Genomic DNA, 15,638 nt, shown 5'->3' with positions numbered 1-15,638 from the left:
TCCTATATAATAAGCAACATTCTAGATCATTTGAACAATTTAGTGTTTAATTCTGTATAAGAATACACACTTTTTCCCTCAGGATAGGAGAACCTTCATGACCGGTTGCTCTTGCTTCATAATAGTCTGCTTCTCTCGACATTTCTGAGGAAGCCGCACCAGTAGAAGGGCTTGGTCCTCTTCCCTGCCACAACCACCCACAGAACGAGTAGCTTGTGGCTTTTCAAATTGCGTCTCAAATCCCTGTAGAGAAAAGCAGTCTAGTGTGGCTGCTAGCCTGCTGATGAGCAAGAGGGAGATCTTATCCGCAGCCTGAACTGTGCATAAGGCAGTGCCATGGGGTATGCGTAATCGTTGTGTTTTGAGACTTGCTGGAGTCAGAGGATTCTTACAAGGCGCATCACCACCACTACTCATGACCTGGAGCTTCTCATTTGCTCTAGCACCAGAAGTAAAAATGCCAGATAGAGCTTAAATTAAAAAAATAATCCTTGGCTTTCACCATTAGAGGTCTTTTAATAGTTGAGAAACTCTCGTGAGAGAATCTTAAGAATTTTTCTCCACCAGTCCTAAACGGACAGGCAGCAGCTACTCCCCCCAGACCGCCATCGCTGTTGGTGTCCAGTACAAGCCACAATGATGCCGTGTGCATCCTGATCCCCGAATGATGCAGTCTGCATAATGGTGTCATGATCACGTGACATCGCTTCGCTGCCTTGAACAGCCAGGCCCACCACCACTTCCTTCCTCAAAAACGATCAGAACCTTGCTCCCAGTTTCAGCACTTTTAGAGGAGTGTAGACAATAAGGCATGGCCCTGCTTGATTTGCAAATCTTGTGCACTTTCAGTTACCTGTTTGTTTTTTTCCACAGTATAAAACATTTTATTTTCTTAGTTTTAGTTTTAGTTTCAGTCTCGGTTTTATTTTCTTTTTTCTCAGTATTGTAGTCTAACTTTTTTTGTCGTCTTGTCTTTGTCTAGTAAGCATCGCTCCATGCCGTCCTGGTCCTACAGACATGGCCCTGGTAATGTATACCAGTGGCTCTACAGGGAGGCCAAAAGGGGTCATGATGGTACATAAAAACTTGATAGCTGGAATGACTGGACAGTGTGAGCGAATACCTGGCCTGGGGTAAGAGATTCCTGACATTAAAGACATGCATTCCGTTCTGCTTTCCCCTAATGGGGCGGGTGGGCTAAACATAGAAAGAATTTAGCAGGTCATAGTCTACCAGATGGAAACCCAAGACCTTCCATTCCCTGGTAGATCTTCCAATATGTGTTCTACCTGCTCCAGCTACTGATGAGGGTTGGAGACTGGTAAGCAGAATGTTTGACAAACAGAATGAAGATGCAAAGAAGATGGTAGGGATTGAGCTGGCCCTATCCTTTGGGATCCTTCCTTGATTCTTGGCAATGACAGCAATTCATCTTAAGGGGTTAAATCAGGGATGGAATTGCCATATTCCCAGGTACCTGTTGGACCTATCGTAATGCCAGCAGCCCACCCCTCCATGTTTATTTGGTCTGGTTTGGTGTAGTAATGTCACAAACTTGGTGTTCCACGCAAGATCTTAATTGTAATTGTAATTGTAATTGCCAAGCCTTGTGAGATTTTTGCCCATGATGCATAATTTTGGGATTTGGGGGGAGTGGGATTGGAATTGTGGTTGGGACACAATGGCATCTGGCACTAGAAGGGTTACTTATTGCTGGATTAAGGCCTCATGATAGTAGTTGCGATAGGGCAGCATTAGTGTTGACCCCTGTTACCGCCTGGCTCTTTCTCCCTTATGCACACACTGCTTTCACATCCTGTCCAGCCCATGCAAGGAACTTGATTGTGCTCATTCATAGTATGAAGAACATTCTCAGCACGTATAGGACTTAATGACTTGAACCTTAAACATTGGACTATAAGAGTTAAACAGATTAGTAATCAATACTAGGAATAAATATATTTATCTCAAAGAGATAACATGGTTCCCCTGTTTTGGAAACATTATTGCTTATTTCCTCTTGCTAATTTGCTTCTCAAGGAGATCTTTTTCCACTCCTTGAGCAATAGAAACAACAGTAGGGTTAATCTTTATAGGGGCAAAGATTAATGCTCCTGTGTTTCTACTGCTGCAAGTGAAGCAAAAATATGCAGTTATACTACTCAAGGAGTGGAAGAGACACTTCAAAGTTGTACTTCTTTTATTTTATTCAGGCAAATCCATGGTGGCCTTTCAGTTTTGATAGGTCCATTAGCTGCCCAAAAGTCAAGCAGAAGAAGCACTGACGCTCTTGACTGCTAGAACTTGGAGGCTGGAGTGAATTTGTGTGTGTGCGCGCGCATAATTTATTTCTAGACTGCCTACCAACCTCAACTCTTTAGGCACTGACCTTTAAACTATTTTGTACAATGTACAGAAGTTTCAGAACTCAACACAAGATAAAATGAGCAGTAGGGATGATAATGAATGGTAACAGAATAATGTGGGCTTTTAACACATCAAAATATCATTCAAAACGGTTTCTAAAATATCTGGGAGACAAAAAGACTGCAGGATAAGCACTGAACAAACCTCTCTAGAGAGGCCATTCTACAGACAGGAGGTCCCCACTCCAGGCTTGAAATAGAAACCTATTTCTGCTTGAACTACATAAATTGGAACAGAAATTGTGTTTAGAAGCTAACATTTCTGTAACAACCCTAGCGACTAGAAGCAACAGGTGTAAGATCCATTAAAGCAGGCTTCTCCAGTCCAGGAGTTCCCCACCTGTGTGGACTTCAACTCCCAGAATTCTCTAGCTAACATGGGCAAGTTGAGATCCCTACCTCTGGAGGTCACCCCATTTGGCTGGAGCTGCCTTTTAACTCTATAAGTCAGAGATGATGTTTTATCAGCCTGAATATCCATTAGACCACAAGGATTCAAGTTGTCCCCGGTAAGAAAGAAAAACCCAAACCATGTTACATGCTTATTTCGACCGAGATATCCTGATTGCCATGTTGAAGCAATATATATTTTTCCCTTAGACCCAATGACACGTACATTGGCTACTTGCCTTTGGCTCATGTGTTAGAACTGACAGCAGAAATTTCCTGTATTACTTATGGCTGCAGGATTGGATATTCCTCTCCGCTCACCCTGTCGGACCAGGTAAGCCAACGGATTGTAGGTTGTTTGGGAGAAAATGCTTTTAATTAATGTCAAACGCTGGATAGCGAGAGGTAGTTGTAGGCTCACCACTACAATAAGTTGAGCCAGAGTGACACGCACAGATAAGAACATCTTAAAAATGGACTCCTGGAGCGTTTCTAGCTTTCTTGATCGCAGGTTTTCCATTTTCTCATCAGCTTTAGAATCTGATCACCTCTTTGACCCTCAAGCAGTGAAATGGCATATGTGCTCTAAATGTCATTTCTTTGTTTATTATTTCCATTTGCAAAGTTCAACAGCGCCAAGTACTTTTCCATAGTTCTATTCTTTTGTGAAAATCATTGATTTTAAACTTGGGTTCTCCCTTTCTTCCCCTCTTACAGTCAAGCAAAATTAAAAAGGGAAGCAAAGGAGACTGTACTGTTCTGAAGCCCACTTTGATGGCAGCTGTGCCTGTAAGTATCAACAGGGATGGGATGCTTGTGAAATGTTGTGTACTTCATGCTGAAACTTTATAAAAAAAAATCTTGGGCTTAAATGTTAAATTTTAAACTTTAAAAAGTACAGTAACTTATTTTTCCCAATTGGTTTATACAGATCACCAATCTTAGACCCCTGAGTAATAAAAGAAACATACATCTTGACTGTTGTAGAACCAGGTGCAAATGTACATGGATCTACAGCTTTGCTGTGCACATTTGTTTACATTAAATAGAGCTGTCAGTGCTCATGTTTCGTAAAACACATTTTGGAAACCTGTCTTCCTTTTTGCACCCCTTCCCTCCTCAAATCCTATTAAGTGCAGCCAATAGTTAGGCATAATGCAATTGGCCACAAAAGCTTTAATTTTGGGGGGGGGGAGGGGGAAACTAGCATATTATTTGGCAAGGCAACAGACCTTTAGAACATCTCTGAACATCTCAGTTTTATCAGACTTCTGACCCATACAATAGTTTCCTGTTACCCATTTGCTCAAACGATGGAAAAAAAAGAAAAGACACAATCATTTTCTAAAATAACTTTTATTTGCTTAATTAACAAGCGCTTCTCATAAATGTATGTAAAGTTTTATGCAACAGTTTCAATAAAGGATGACCATATTACATTATAATCATTCATACATAATCCATGTCTGTATGTAACTTATGCATAAGATGCAAGTAACGTCAGATCTTCAGTCCTCTGAGTAAATATGGCCACAGGTTTTATTTTTTATTCTGGCAGCTACTTGTTGAAATAGCTCAGAAGGAGAGGGAGCTCAATTTTTCCACTGAGCGTCCACATAAATAACCCCCAGCTAAGAGCGACCGCTAATAGATTAGGCTGATTACACATTAAGGGTTATACAACTAAGGAAATAGTTTGAAACTTCCTGTTATCCTTACTCAGCTGGGGTGGGCTGGTATAAACCAGCTGAGGAATCAAATGTTTCTCAGCTGTTGCCTTCTCTTTAAATTGTCCTTTGTAGGAAATCATGGATCGAATTTATAAGAATGTTATGAGCAAAGTTCAGGAGATGAACTATTTCCAGAAAACATTGTTCAAGATAGGATATGACTATAAATTGGAACAAATAAAAAGAGGTTATGATGCACCTCTGTGTAACTTGTAAGTACAATTAATGTCTGTTCAATATTTGTTATAGACATAATTTGGGTATTACAATTGAGTAAAAAAAAACCCACTGTTTTGATTCAGCCAAAGTTTGGTTCAACCACTGCTTTGATTCAATAAAGTGCAAAAACTCCTGCTTTGGTTCAACCAGGTTGGACCAGCTCTTTGTCTAAATCATAACCTTCCCTTCAGGTGTGCATTCATTCATCATGGAAGTCAATGGTGCTTAAGTGAGGGTTATTGAACTGCTTTTTAGATTACTGCAATGAAATCATTTAGATTAGGTAACCTTTGCCAGCCTGCTGACTGTTGAATATATTGGGCACCATCTCCCAGAATTCCTGGCCATCTGGTCAAATACCATGCCATGTGAGGGTTCTGAAAGTTGCAGTCCAGGTTATCTGGAGGGCCCCAGGTTTATCAGCTGACAAGTGTCTTTGAATCTGGCTGCTCAACAAAACCCTTGGGTGAATGTAAAATATTTTATGCTGTAAGAGTTTCCTGGTCTTCCAGGGAACCTTGAATGAATATGTTCAAATCACCCTGACTTGTACCCAGTCAGATTTGAAGTAGACTTGCTTTCTCTGATCTGACGGATAGCCATATCTATCATTCTTCTTGGGCCCAGTGATTGAATCCCCCAATTTCAATGGATCTATTGCAAGGTCAACTGAATCTGGAACCCACACATTGTAATCTGGTTCCAGTTCATTTCTGAACAAAGCAGAAAGCCAGTCAAATCTGTAACATTGGGCTTAATCCAGACCAGGTGGATTAATAGGTATGTCAGGGAGGAGGTCATAAGAGATTTACATATCAGCTGTTTATAAGTTCTCTTAGCATGTACTTTGATTGTGTTAATGTGGGATTCTTTTCCTTTAAGCCTGCTGTTTAAAAAGGTGAAGGCCCTACTAGGAGGGAATGTACGTATGATGCTTTCCGGAGGAGCCCCTCTCTCACCTCAGACACAAAGATTCATGAATATCTGCTTCTGCTGCCCTGTTGGCCAGGGCTATGGCCTGACTGAAACCTGTGGAGCAGGCACAATTACTGAAGGTAAGGGTTTGTGGCCAGGGTCTTCTTCCCCTGTAAAGGCGCTGTGCGTGGATTCCTTCATAAACAGCCTATCGTGCTGCTGGCAGGTCTTTAACCTAGTCTGGAATTAAATTAAAAGAACTAAAAGTGTTTGGTTCCCATCTCACTCCTTATTTCCTGATATTTTCTGTCTAGTAACTGACTACAGCACTGGAAGAGTCGGAGCTCCTCTCATCTGTTGCGAGATTAAACTCAGAGATTGGCAAGAAGGTGAGAAGACCCCATCATTTTAATAGACTCCCAGCTGTTTCCGTGCCTGGAATATGGATGTGTATAACGCACTTGAAAAATTAGATAAATGTATGCCTGTTTGAAAGTGACTCCAGCCCTAGGTTTTGCTCAAGAAGACTTTTGACCTACCTCTGGCCATTTCTCTTTGTGGTGGAGGAAAGAAAACCCCATCTGGGAAACCTGTTTATTTTCTGTCCAGGATCTCCCCTCACGGTGTGTTAGTGGGAGGAATCACATCCAGTGAGTTCCCGGACAGAGAATTATCAAGGCTGCAGCACCAGCCAACTTTTCAGATCTCTTGGCTGAAGAGGCCAATTGCTGTAGATACATTTAACTTGTATTGGTTAATCTGATCTGTCAGGTTTCCATTTCCTAATAAATTGCATAAGTTTAAGAGAGAAGCGTGAATCCTGTATTCACTTGACTGGGAATAAAGCCCACTAAATTTAGTGAGATTTACCTCTGAGTCAACTTGAATACGTTGCGTCCTATACATAGCTATTTATATTCTAGATTCAAACAGTTTTTTTGGTACAAGAAGTTTGTGATCGTAGTTGGGCCTAATACATTGTAACATTTTACTGCCCATGTGAATTTGGTGGCTTAGCATAATTAATCAGCACAATCGTGCCATTCGTTCTCAGTGACCATTTTGATTTGATTCTCAAGAATTGCTGTAGCCACCAACTCTTTCTGCCTTTTTCAGGAGGCTATACGACAAGAGACTTGCCAAACCCTAGGGGAGAGATTATAATTGGAGGGCCCAACGTCTCTATGGGATACTTCAGAAATGAGGAGAAGACAGCCGAAGATTTCATCATCGATAAAAATGGCCAGCGGTGGTTTTGTACTGGAGACATTGGAGAATTTCATTCTGATGGTTGCCTGCAAATCATAGGTGGTTACAATACTTTGTTTTGCTCCCAAAGAAACCTGTCCCTGTTTTTATTAGGAAGCTCTTCCAAGCATGGGACAAATTATAATCTTAACTGCAATATAAAACAGTTCTCTTATCCGAAGTTTTTGTAACTGCCTTCAATTTTTGTAACCACATTTTAAAATTTGGTTCTAGCAGTTGCAAAAAGATGTTTCCTTAACAACTGGCTTTGCATGAGAACTGGCATTGTTATGTCTGTATTTTAGAATGTCAGGTGAACGCTGAGCATTCTTCTTTGACCTCAAACCCCAATTTTGCTTGATTGTTTCCCCAGATCGTAAAAAAGACTTGGTGAAGTTGCAAGCAGGGGAATATGTGTCCCTTGGCAAAGTTGAGGCAGCCCTGAAAAACTGTCCCCTTATTGACAATATCTGTGCATATGCCAAAAGGTGAGTTTACAGCTACGTGATCTTTCATACAATTTTGCGGGATTTTTAAACACCAACTTACATTGAAGAAGCACTTTAGTAAAGTTTGCCTGAAGTTGAAAAGTAAGACCCTCGTGTTCCACTTTCCAACACCTTTGCTCGCATGACTCCCAAACTGCTGGAATAAGGTAGGCCCTTTCCAGCAGCGTCATACATATAATCCAGTGCTTCCTAGTCTCAGCAGCTGGGGAATTCTGAGAATTGAAGTCCACACATCTTAAAGTTGCTGAGATTGGGAAGCACTAGGTAACCCTGTAGCACCCAAGAATCAATCATGCTGCTCCCTAAAGAAGGTTGCCCTATATCTTGAGTGAGGGAGCTGGCCACCCTTCAGATGGTGCCAAACTCCATATCTCAGTAATCCAGCAACAATAAAAGATGCTTGGCATTTCATTCGGAAACCCTTTGAGGGTCACAGATACATGTACATGTGGCTGCGTTCATTCTAGATCGTATCTAAATATTCACACACACTGTAGTGCAGAAGTATTCTTCTGATTTCTTCTCACCGTTTAGCCTTTATGTAGAAATAGAATAGCGAACAACAAGGAGCATTTTTCTATAATTTGTATTCAACATCTGGTATCATATTTTCTTATATATATTTCTGCTTGCACAGCAAAGGTCTTTCTGGGCAGACTGTGAAAGTAATGCCACGATACATTACAAATAGACTGATTAGTAACCGTAGAGATGTGGTGCTGGCTACCAGCTTGGCTGGCTTCAAAAAAGGGTTCATGGAAGTCCTGGGGATCAGCTTCTGAAGGCCATCTGCTGGGAGACCAGTGGGCTTCCTTGGGCAGTTGGTTGGCCACTGTGAGAACAGACTGCTGGACTCAATGGGTCAGAGGTCCCATCCAGCAGCGCACTCTTATGGTCTTATGCTCTAGATATACAGTATGGTGACAGCAGATTTTCTCATTTTTTAAAAAAAATTCTGGAGGTACCCTTGAAATAATTTTCAAGTCTCAAGGAATCTCTGCATAAAAGTTATATCTACAGCTAGCATTGCATGGCACTTGAAGTTCGAAAGTGTTTTTTTTTTGAGTCACAATTTGTCATGCAGCCCCAGTTGAGAAAGGCCAGGTTAGTTAATTTTCAGCCTGAAGCACTTTCCCCAGTGAAGTATTACCTAAATCCAAATAGCGTTTTCTTGTGTTTCAATCTAGCAACCAGTCTTATGTTATCAGCTTTGTGGTTCCAAATCAGAAGAAACTAACGGCGCTTGCTGGACAGAGGGGTATATCTGACAGCTGGGTAAACATCTGTAACAATCCTATCATGGAGTCGGAAGTTCTGAAAGAGATTAAGGAAATGGCTAACAAAAGTAAGCAAATGGAGATGCTTCACTGTATCGTCGTATTTTTACAATTCATGATCTCACTTGCAGCAAAGGTCTGCTCAATATCACGCATACAGTATCTTACTAACGATGGCAGAAATTGCGGAGGGCTTTTGCAAGCCAGTTCCCCATTGCTGCACTTGTCGTTTCCTTTTCAGTCTCTCCAAGAGTGTCTGCAGAGGGGTTGTGAAAAAAGTCAAGATGGTGGCCACAGGCACGTGATCAAAGTCCCACCCTGGGTGGATCTTTGATCACGTGGTCGTGGCCACCGTCCCAAGAGTCCAGGCCCATTCCTTTTCATTTTAAAGGTGGAGGAGGTTCACTGGAATCATGGGAGTCTGCAGCAAACTGAGACTACATTCCAATGAGCAGGGAAGTCATGATGCCAACACCACCCTTATGTGGAAGCATCCTGTACCCATGTCATAGAATACATATCATGACAGTACAACCCATTTTGTTTGTTTGTTTGTTTGTTTATTAAATTTTTCACCTACCCATCTCCCCCCAATGGGGGAACTCTGGGCGATTCACAACAAACATTAGAACATAAAATATATAAACACATAAAACCTTAATTTAAAACATTACTAAAAAGAAGGAGAGACCAAGAGGATGAAAAATCTGAGGCTGAAGGCAGAAGGACTCTATGAGGCTAGCCATCCCCATGCTTGAGGTATTCCCACCCCACCCCAGGCCAGATGGCAGGACCAGGTCTTCAAAGCCTTACGGAAGGCCAGGAGTGAGGGGGCCAATCGCACCTCCAGGGGCAGAATGTTCCAAAGAGCGGGGGCTACTGCAGAGAAGGCCCGCCTTCTGGACCCCGCCAGTCGAAGTTCTTTCACTGAGGGGGTCTGAAGCATGCCCTCTCTGTGTGATCAGGTGGGACGGGTTGAAGTCATAGGGGAGAGGCGGTTATGTCAGTTGTCCCCTGCTGACACCCAAATAAGAGAATTCAAAAAAGTTACAATTCAGCTGCCCAGACTGCTTTCCCATCCATGTTCAAAATCCCAACTTATGGATTGCATTTCCTGCTTACCTAAAGTAGAGACATACAAATCGGCCTGTATTTATTTAGCCCACTTCAGTTTTGCGTGTGTTCGTGCATAAGTCCATTCTATCAAATCTCCTCTTAATGCACTTTAAGGCATGTGAAAATGTAAATTAATTTTGTTCATCAGTACAAGCCTTTTTGCACACAACGTTTGAGCCAAGAACTGTATTGTTAGATCCGAAGTGCTGGATTTGAAAGATAGCTCTATTGTAATCTGCATTATGCAAAAATGTAGGTAATTTAAAAATTGCAAACCAAACGGAATTGACCAATAATTCTAATCCCAAAGACTCTTTCACAGGGGCAGTAAGGCTGTGCTTCCTGCTACTTGAAATTTATAAGAGGGAGAAAGCTATGACCCCATATGCAATTTCCAGTCCCTCCCCTTTTGCACTCCTGCTGTTGCCAAATCCAACGGCAACCTCGGCAACTTTAAGACGTGTGGACTTTGACTTTTGGAATTCTCCAGCCAGCCATGCTGGCTGGGGAATTCTGGGAGTTGAAGTCCACACATCTTAAAGCGGCCAAGGTGTCATAGCATCTGGGCCTGGTGTACTGTGTACAAGAGCATCGCTTAGCAAGGCTAGCTTAGCTTCATATGCAATCACTTGTAAATTCTGATACTGTGGGGAAAAAAATCAGTCTTCAGGAAATAGGAATATCACAAAGATCCAACTTTGATCAATAATGCAAGAATAGTTTCTGAACAGATTAACCCCCTCCCCCCCATAACTCAGTACAGTAAGCGTCCACTGTGTACTTTTCAATTGATTTTTAAACCAAGGTAGATTTCTTCCATAGTATTTTCTTAGTGAAGACTCAAAGACAAGCAACAAGTACATTCATAAAGTAGAATCAGGCAAGTATTTTCAAATAGAAAATGGGTCTTAATGTTGTGAATGCTACCAAGAAGAGACTTTTTGAGAGTGCAATGCATCTTATTAACATATTTAGGAGATTTACAGCGTGCCTGTTAATTTCAACAAAATTCAGGTGGTCGTTCCACTTAAATAGTGAAGTTATATTAAAAGCAGTGCTAATGTCTGAGCTATAAATGCAACAGATAACTTAGTAAAAACAGATCAGCAATAAATAACTCAAAATCGTATGGTAATATATATCAGTCTTTAGCCCAAAGTGCTCTCAAGCAAACTTCCTTTAGCAACAAACAGTGTCTGTGCTAGATAACAATAGCAAGGTGTGTAACACAACAGCCTCCCTTGCCGTTGTCTTGCTGCAACATCTCTGCCAGGCATAAGAATAGCCTCATATATTTACTGAAGATGTTTTATGGCCAGAAGTCCAGTAAGCTTTAGTAGCATGTGGAAGGAAGGGAGGAATACCTAGAAATAGGAAAGCGAGACTCTTCAGTGTTTAGGTCACTGTGGCTTACTATCCCTGCCCAGAAGATTTGGCAATTAGAGGTAATAAAAGGCAATCTCCATGTCCTGGATTTCAGTGGTTGATATTAAGTAATCTTTTCCAAGGCAGGTCTGGATGATAGGAGTCCCGTAGAACTGCTCTTGTCAAAGTAGAGTAGAAAAAGATTTGAACAGAAAAAAATTCAAGTCTCTTGCATCACGTATAAATGAATGTTTGTACGTTGCGTCCATCTGCACGACTACTATCTCCAAATCCTGATTTCCGTTTTCTTCTCCACAACCCCCACCCCCACTTGCTCTTACAGTGAAGCTGGAAAGATTTGAAATCCCTGTCAAAGTGCGTCTAAGCCCAGAGCCCTGGACTCCAGAGACAGGGTTAGTCACAGACGCGTTCAAACTGAAAAGGAAGGAGTTGAAGAATCATTACCTCAATGACATTGAGCGGATGTACGGAGGGAAATAAATCTCCAAATCACCTGCCATCAGAAACCGTGCATTGTTTCTTCTAGAACTGAGTGATGAATTAATTTCCCAAAGAGTGGTGGTATTTCTAAACGGAAGTGGCATTTCATAAAACAGTTGAAAATTGCACTCTGTTACAAAGAAGGAACAGCTGCACTGGCTGTTTCCAAGATCCTGTCAAAATGACTGACCCACTGCCGTTGGTTTCATTAGACCACGTCCAGTTCCAAATGGCTGTGTTCATATGAAACTCCCTCACTGGATAAACCAATGTTTCTCCCTTTCTATTCTGGCTTCTCTTACTCAAAAGCGATTAGATCATCTTTGCGGATCCCAATGCGATGACTTTAAAACGGATGAAAACTCCGAGCCGGTTGTTAAGGCGACACCTGTACCCTGAAAAGGTGTTGAAAGGGTGGGGCAGAACCGAGTCCCCTCCAAAGCACTGCATCGAAAATGGCTATCTCAGGTCCTTTGCTAGATTGCTCATTTTAATGTGATTGTCGTTGGTGGCACTAAGATGAAGAGGGATTCCTCTTGGGAAAATGGTACTTTTACCCAACTGCAAACTGACAGTCCAGCGCCACTACAATTCCCAATTGGGGTCTTGCACCACGTGCCAAGCTTTTTCCTTCCTGCAGTTTAATGATCAGCGGCACCATCATGCCCATCTCCGCAATGAAATTGTTCCCACAATGCTGAATTTTTATTGCTGATCCCCTAAATAGGCACAGTAGGTGGAGGGCCGTAGTTTCAGCTGCTAAAGAGAATGGTGGTGGTACTTTTTAAAGTCACATTTGTTCCTGCGTTGAAAAACGTCTTTCACTGCCATTTGGTGAGCACAGACTTAATTCTCTCGTATTTATTTATTTTTCCACAAATTCTTGTATCCTCTAAAGAAAGAGGGAAGAAATGCATGGTAGTATTCAGATATTTAGAGTGCCTAAAACAGAAACCATCCTCACGAGCAGAGGAAAATTAAGACATTCCAATCAATGCATTTCAAGCCCTCTTTCGAAAGATGACAAGTTGATGCCTTTTGTCATCTCTCACATGACTTTGGCTTGTAATAAGAACACTGGCCCAACTGTCACAATAACACTGGCATCTTTTCCGACCATTTATTTATTTGCACTTGCTTCCTTTAAGAACGAGCGGCGCAAAACAAGTCCTGCGGTTAAAGTAGTCTGCGTACTGTCTGTTTTTTGCAGAGCGTGATGCTTTGGAATGTATGCGCCTCTTCCTCTAAGCACATCCGCACCATTGATAAAATCCTTGGTTCTTGTTGGTTCTTGTTGTTGTTTTTATTTGAAAAGGGCATTTTAATTTATCTTTGACTATGTCACATAAAACAAATCACATTAAAATGGATTTCTCTTGTACGCGAGTGATGTACGTAGCCTCGGGAACTTTTTGTTTTAAAGTGTTTGTAAAGGGAAAGTTTTTGTCTGCTATTTTTATTTAAAAACTGGAAATCCTCGATGTATTGAGGGCGGGAGGGAGAAAGAAATAGGACAGCAGTCTCCTGTGTTCCTGTGTGCATTATTCAACGGAATGTCTTTCGTGCGCTCGGCTTCTCTTTTCTTGCTGGTAGTTCACACTTGAAACAGACGTACAGAAAAGAACGTGGCTATGATGAGATGCTGTTCTCCTGTGCACTTTTGATCCTCTTCTGTATGTTGCTTCCATTTTTGTACAGATGTGGCTTTCGGTTGCAATGTGTTACCTTTGATGGCTCTAAAGTATTTATAAAATAGATTTTTCTTTTATTCATTATGCTTTAATGTGTATATTATGGTAAAAAGAAAAATAATTGGATATTGTTCAGAGAATGAAGGGATTTTTGTATGAAATGTTGTCCAATACACAACGGTTTTAAGCACAAGTTGGGTAAGTTTTTCCTTTTGCAAAGGGCATAGGTGGGTGGGCTGTTCCAGAGCAACAACAGATCATTAATCCTGGTTATCCTGAGTGCCTGATCAGAACTGGCTGTGGGTGGGGACCAATTTTTAAGTCATGAGAGATATTTGATATAGCTTCTAGGCACGCTCGTCCCCAGCTGTTGACTGAAAATGGAAAAATTCAAACCAGTTAGGTCAAGCAAGAGTGAATGCACTCATGGGTCTAGGAAAAAGCTTCTTAATAGCCCAACCAAACACATAACCTTATTTACATAAACAACAAATGCTTTCCCTACCATTTAGTGGGCTTTTTCCCCCAAACAAGCTCACCCAGTATGGGGTAGAACTTCTCTGATGTAGAAAGAAATTGATTATTTTGATTTCAGACATAACAAATGGTTAAACAGGAAATGGGCATGTACAGAGGAAGTAACTAATGTGGGCTTTCAGCAGCTCACAATTATATGTTTCACGCATACTGCTGGCCTGTGTCATCCTGGTCTCTCGACTAGCGTCACTTTCAGTACAGATGGAGCTGCTTTTCTAACGAACTTTCCAAGATGGCAGATGTCTTCATTGGTGCAGGTCGTGGGGTTCAAACATTTTTTGTTCTGCTTCATTCACACAGTTGTTGAGGCTGTAATTTTCCAAGATTTTTCCTAGTCTAAATGTGTGTAGTTCATAAGCGAGAGTACACCACATGAGTAGTCTGGGTTATACCACCATGCTCCTTACTATGGACAAGTTTTCCTAGAGCTGGGAAACACATCTCAGCGTACCAAGAGACTTGCCTTTCGCTTTCATATCAGAACAAATTAATATTACACAGACTTATCAAGAGGTGCTAAGAGACAACAAGAATGAAGAAGTTGTCTCCTAGAGAAGCTAGAACGGATTTCATCTCTGATTAGGTCAGAATTCCTTCATCTTCAGCTAGAATTGGTCAGCAAAGCACCATATCTTGAGGAAATTGTGTCTCTTCCCATCAACTAGTTTCTCAAATCAGCAGGAATCAAGATCTTACTGTAATATCTACAAGTTTGTTATTCTGAGATGATGGGCACAGCAGTAAACTCACTGCCCGGATTAGCTAATCCAGGCAGAAGTGATCAGACTTCACCAGCCATCCTTGGGGTTTGTTGTTTTTTTTTTTTTTGGATATGCCAATTTTATCCCAAACACTGGCTTTCCATAGCATGCAAAGCTTTAAAGTATACAATTTGGGCCAGAATCAGACTTGGTATTCCTTGCAGCTTGACTAAAATATAAGATGGAATGGACCTTAAGGTCATCTTAAGGCAGTCCAGAAGTTCCTTTCTGGAGCCACATAATGCAGCCAGATCATACCTTGTGAGTCACAGAGAAGGGAAACAGTGGTGGCTTTTGAAGCCCTCTAGTTGTTCTGCTGAAGATTGGCAAAATTCCTGAGTTTTCAGCAGCACAATCTTGGAATAAAAATAAAGGTGGAAATGAGAGCATTTAGTATTCCAGAGGCCTCACTCCTCTCAGAGAACTATGCCCTAAAGCAGTGTTTCTGCTGCTGGCTGGGGGATTCTGGGAGTTGAAGTCCATACATCTTAAAGTTGCTAAGGTTGAGAAACATTGCTCTAAAGCCTCCATAAGCAAGATCTGCTCGCCTTCTACTTCTGTGTATCTTTGATCAAGAAGTCCTTGGCTTGCATCTCTACTTTTGCTGTAATTGGGTTGGTTGGCTGTCAGTCTCATCTCTAAAGTGTACAGTTAATAATGCAATTCTATCTGCGGCAGTCATCCAAAGCTGAAAAATACCGAGAAGCATGTTGAACCTTCCTGAGATTGTGGCATCAAACGAGTTAACTCATCCACCAGCTAATGTGGAGCTGCTCCAGGCTTGGTGGTTGTTTTGGAAGCAGAAAAAAAGATAAATACAAATCCACAATTGTGTATCCTGATTTGGCTCAAAGAATATGTTGTTCCTCATAAAAAACAGATTCCAGCATGTTTGCAGCCTGGGCCTTTTTTGGTCATTCTGCATTACTTGCTGTGTGTGGAACAATTCTGAA

General features: G+C 41.5%; 1 protein-coding gene across 6 annotated transcripts in view; it reads left to right on the top strand.

Annotated features, from left to right (window-relative positions):
• The window catches only part of ACSL4 (acyl-CoA synthetase long chain family member 4), a 37,659-nt gene extending 24,063 nt beyond the window's left edge, over positions 1–13,596 (top strand). For 3 of the 6 annotated variants that reach the window (XM_088129161.1, XM_088129160.1, XM_088129159.1), the window contains exons 7-16: positions 983–1,133; positions 3,027–3,150; positions 3,534–3,605; positions 4,619–4,758; positions 5,648–5,820; positions 5,995–6,069; positions 6,797–6,988; positions 7,302–7,416; positions 8,625–8,782; positions 11,539–13,596. In XM_088129161.1, coding sequence (XP_087985287.1) covers positions 983–1,133; positions 3,027–3,150; positions 3,534–3,605; positions 4,619–4,758; positions 5,648–5,820; positions 5,995–6,069; positions 6,797–6,988; positions 7,302–7,416; positions 8,625–8,782; positions 11,539–11,696 — 1,358 coding nt within the window. In that variant the 3' untranslated portion in view covers positions 11,697–13,596. The remainder of the gene's footprint in view (positions 1–982; positions 1,134–3,026; positions 3,151–3,533; positions 3,606–4,618; positions 4,759–5,647; positions 5,821–5,994; positions 6,070–6,796; positions 6,989–7,301; positions 7,417–8,624; positions 8,783–11,538) is intronic. The other 3 variants (XM_088129163.1, XM_088129162.1, XM_007434229.4) reach the window with 1 other exon arrangement.
• Positions 13,597–15,638: the final 2,042 nt, after the last annotated feature.

This window comes from Python bivittatus, unplaced genomic scaffold, assembly GCF_059951505.1.
Source record: "Python bivittatus isolate LINGU-HERP-01145 unplaced genomic scaffold, Pbiv_v1 ctg000790_np1212, whole genome shotgun sequence".
NCBI classification, from domain to species: domain Eukaryota; kingdom Metazoa; phylum Chordata; class Lepidosauria; order Squamata; family Pythonidae; genus Python; species Python bivittatus.
This window is presented reverse-complemented; position numbering and strand designations above follow the sequence as displayed.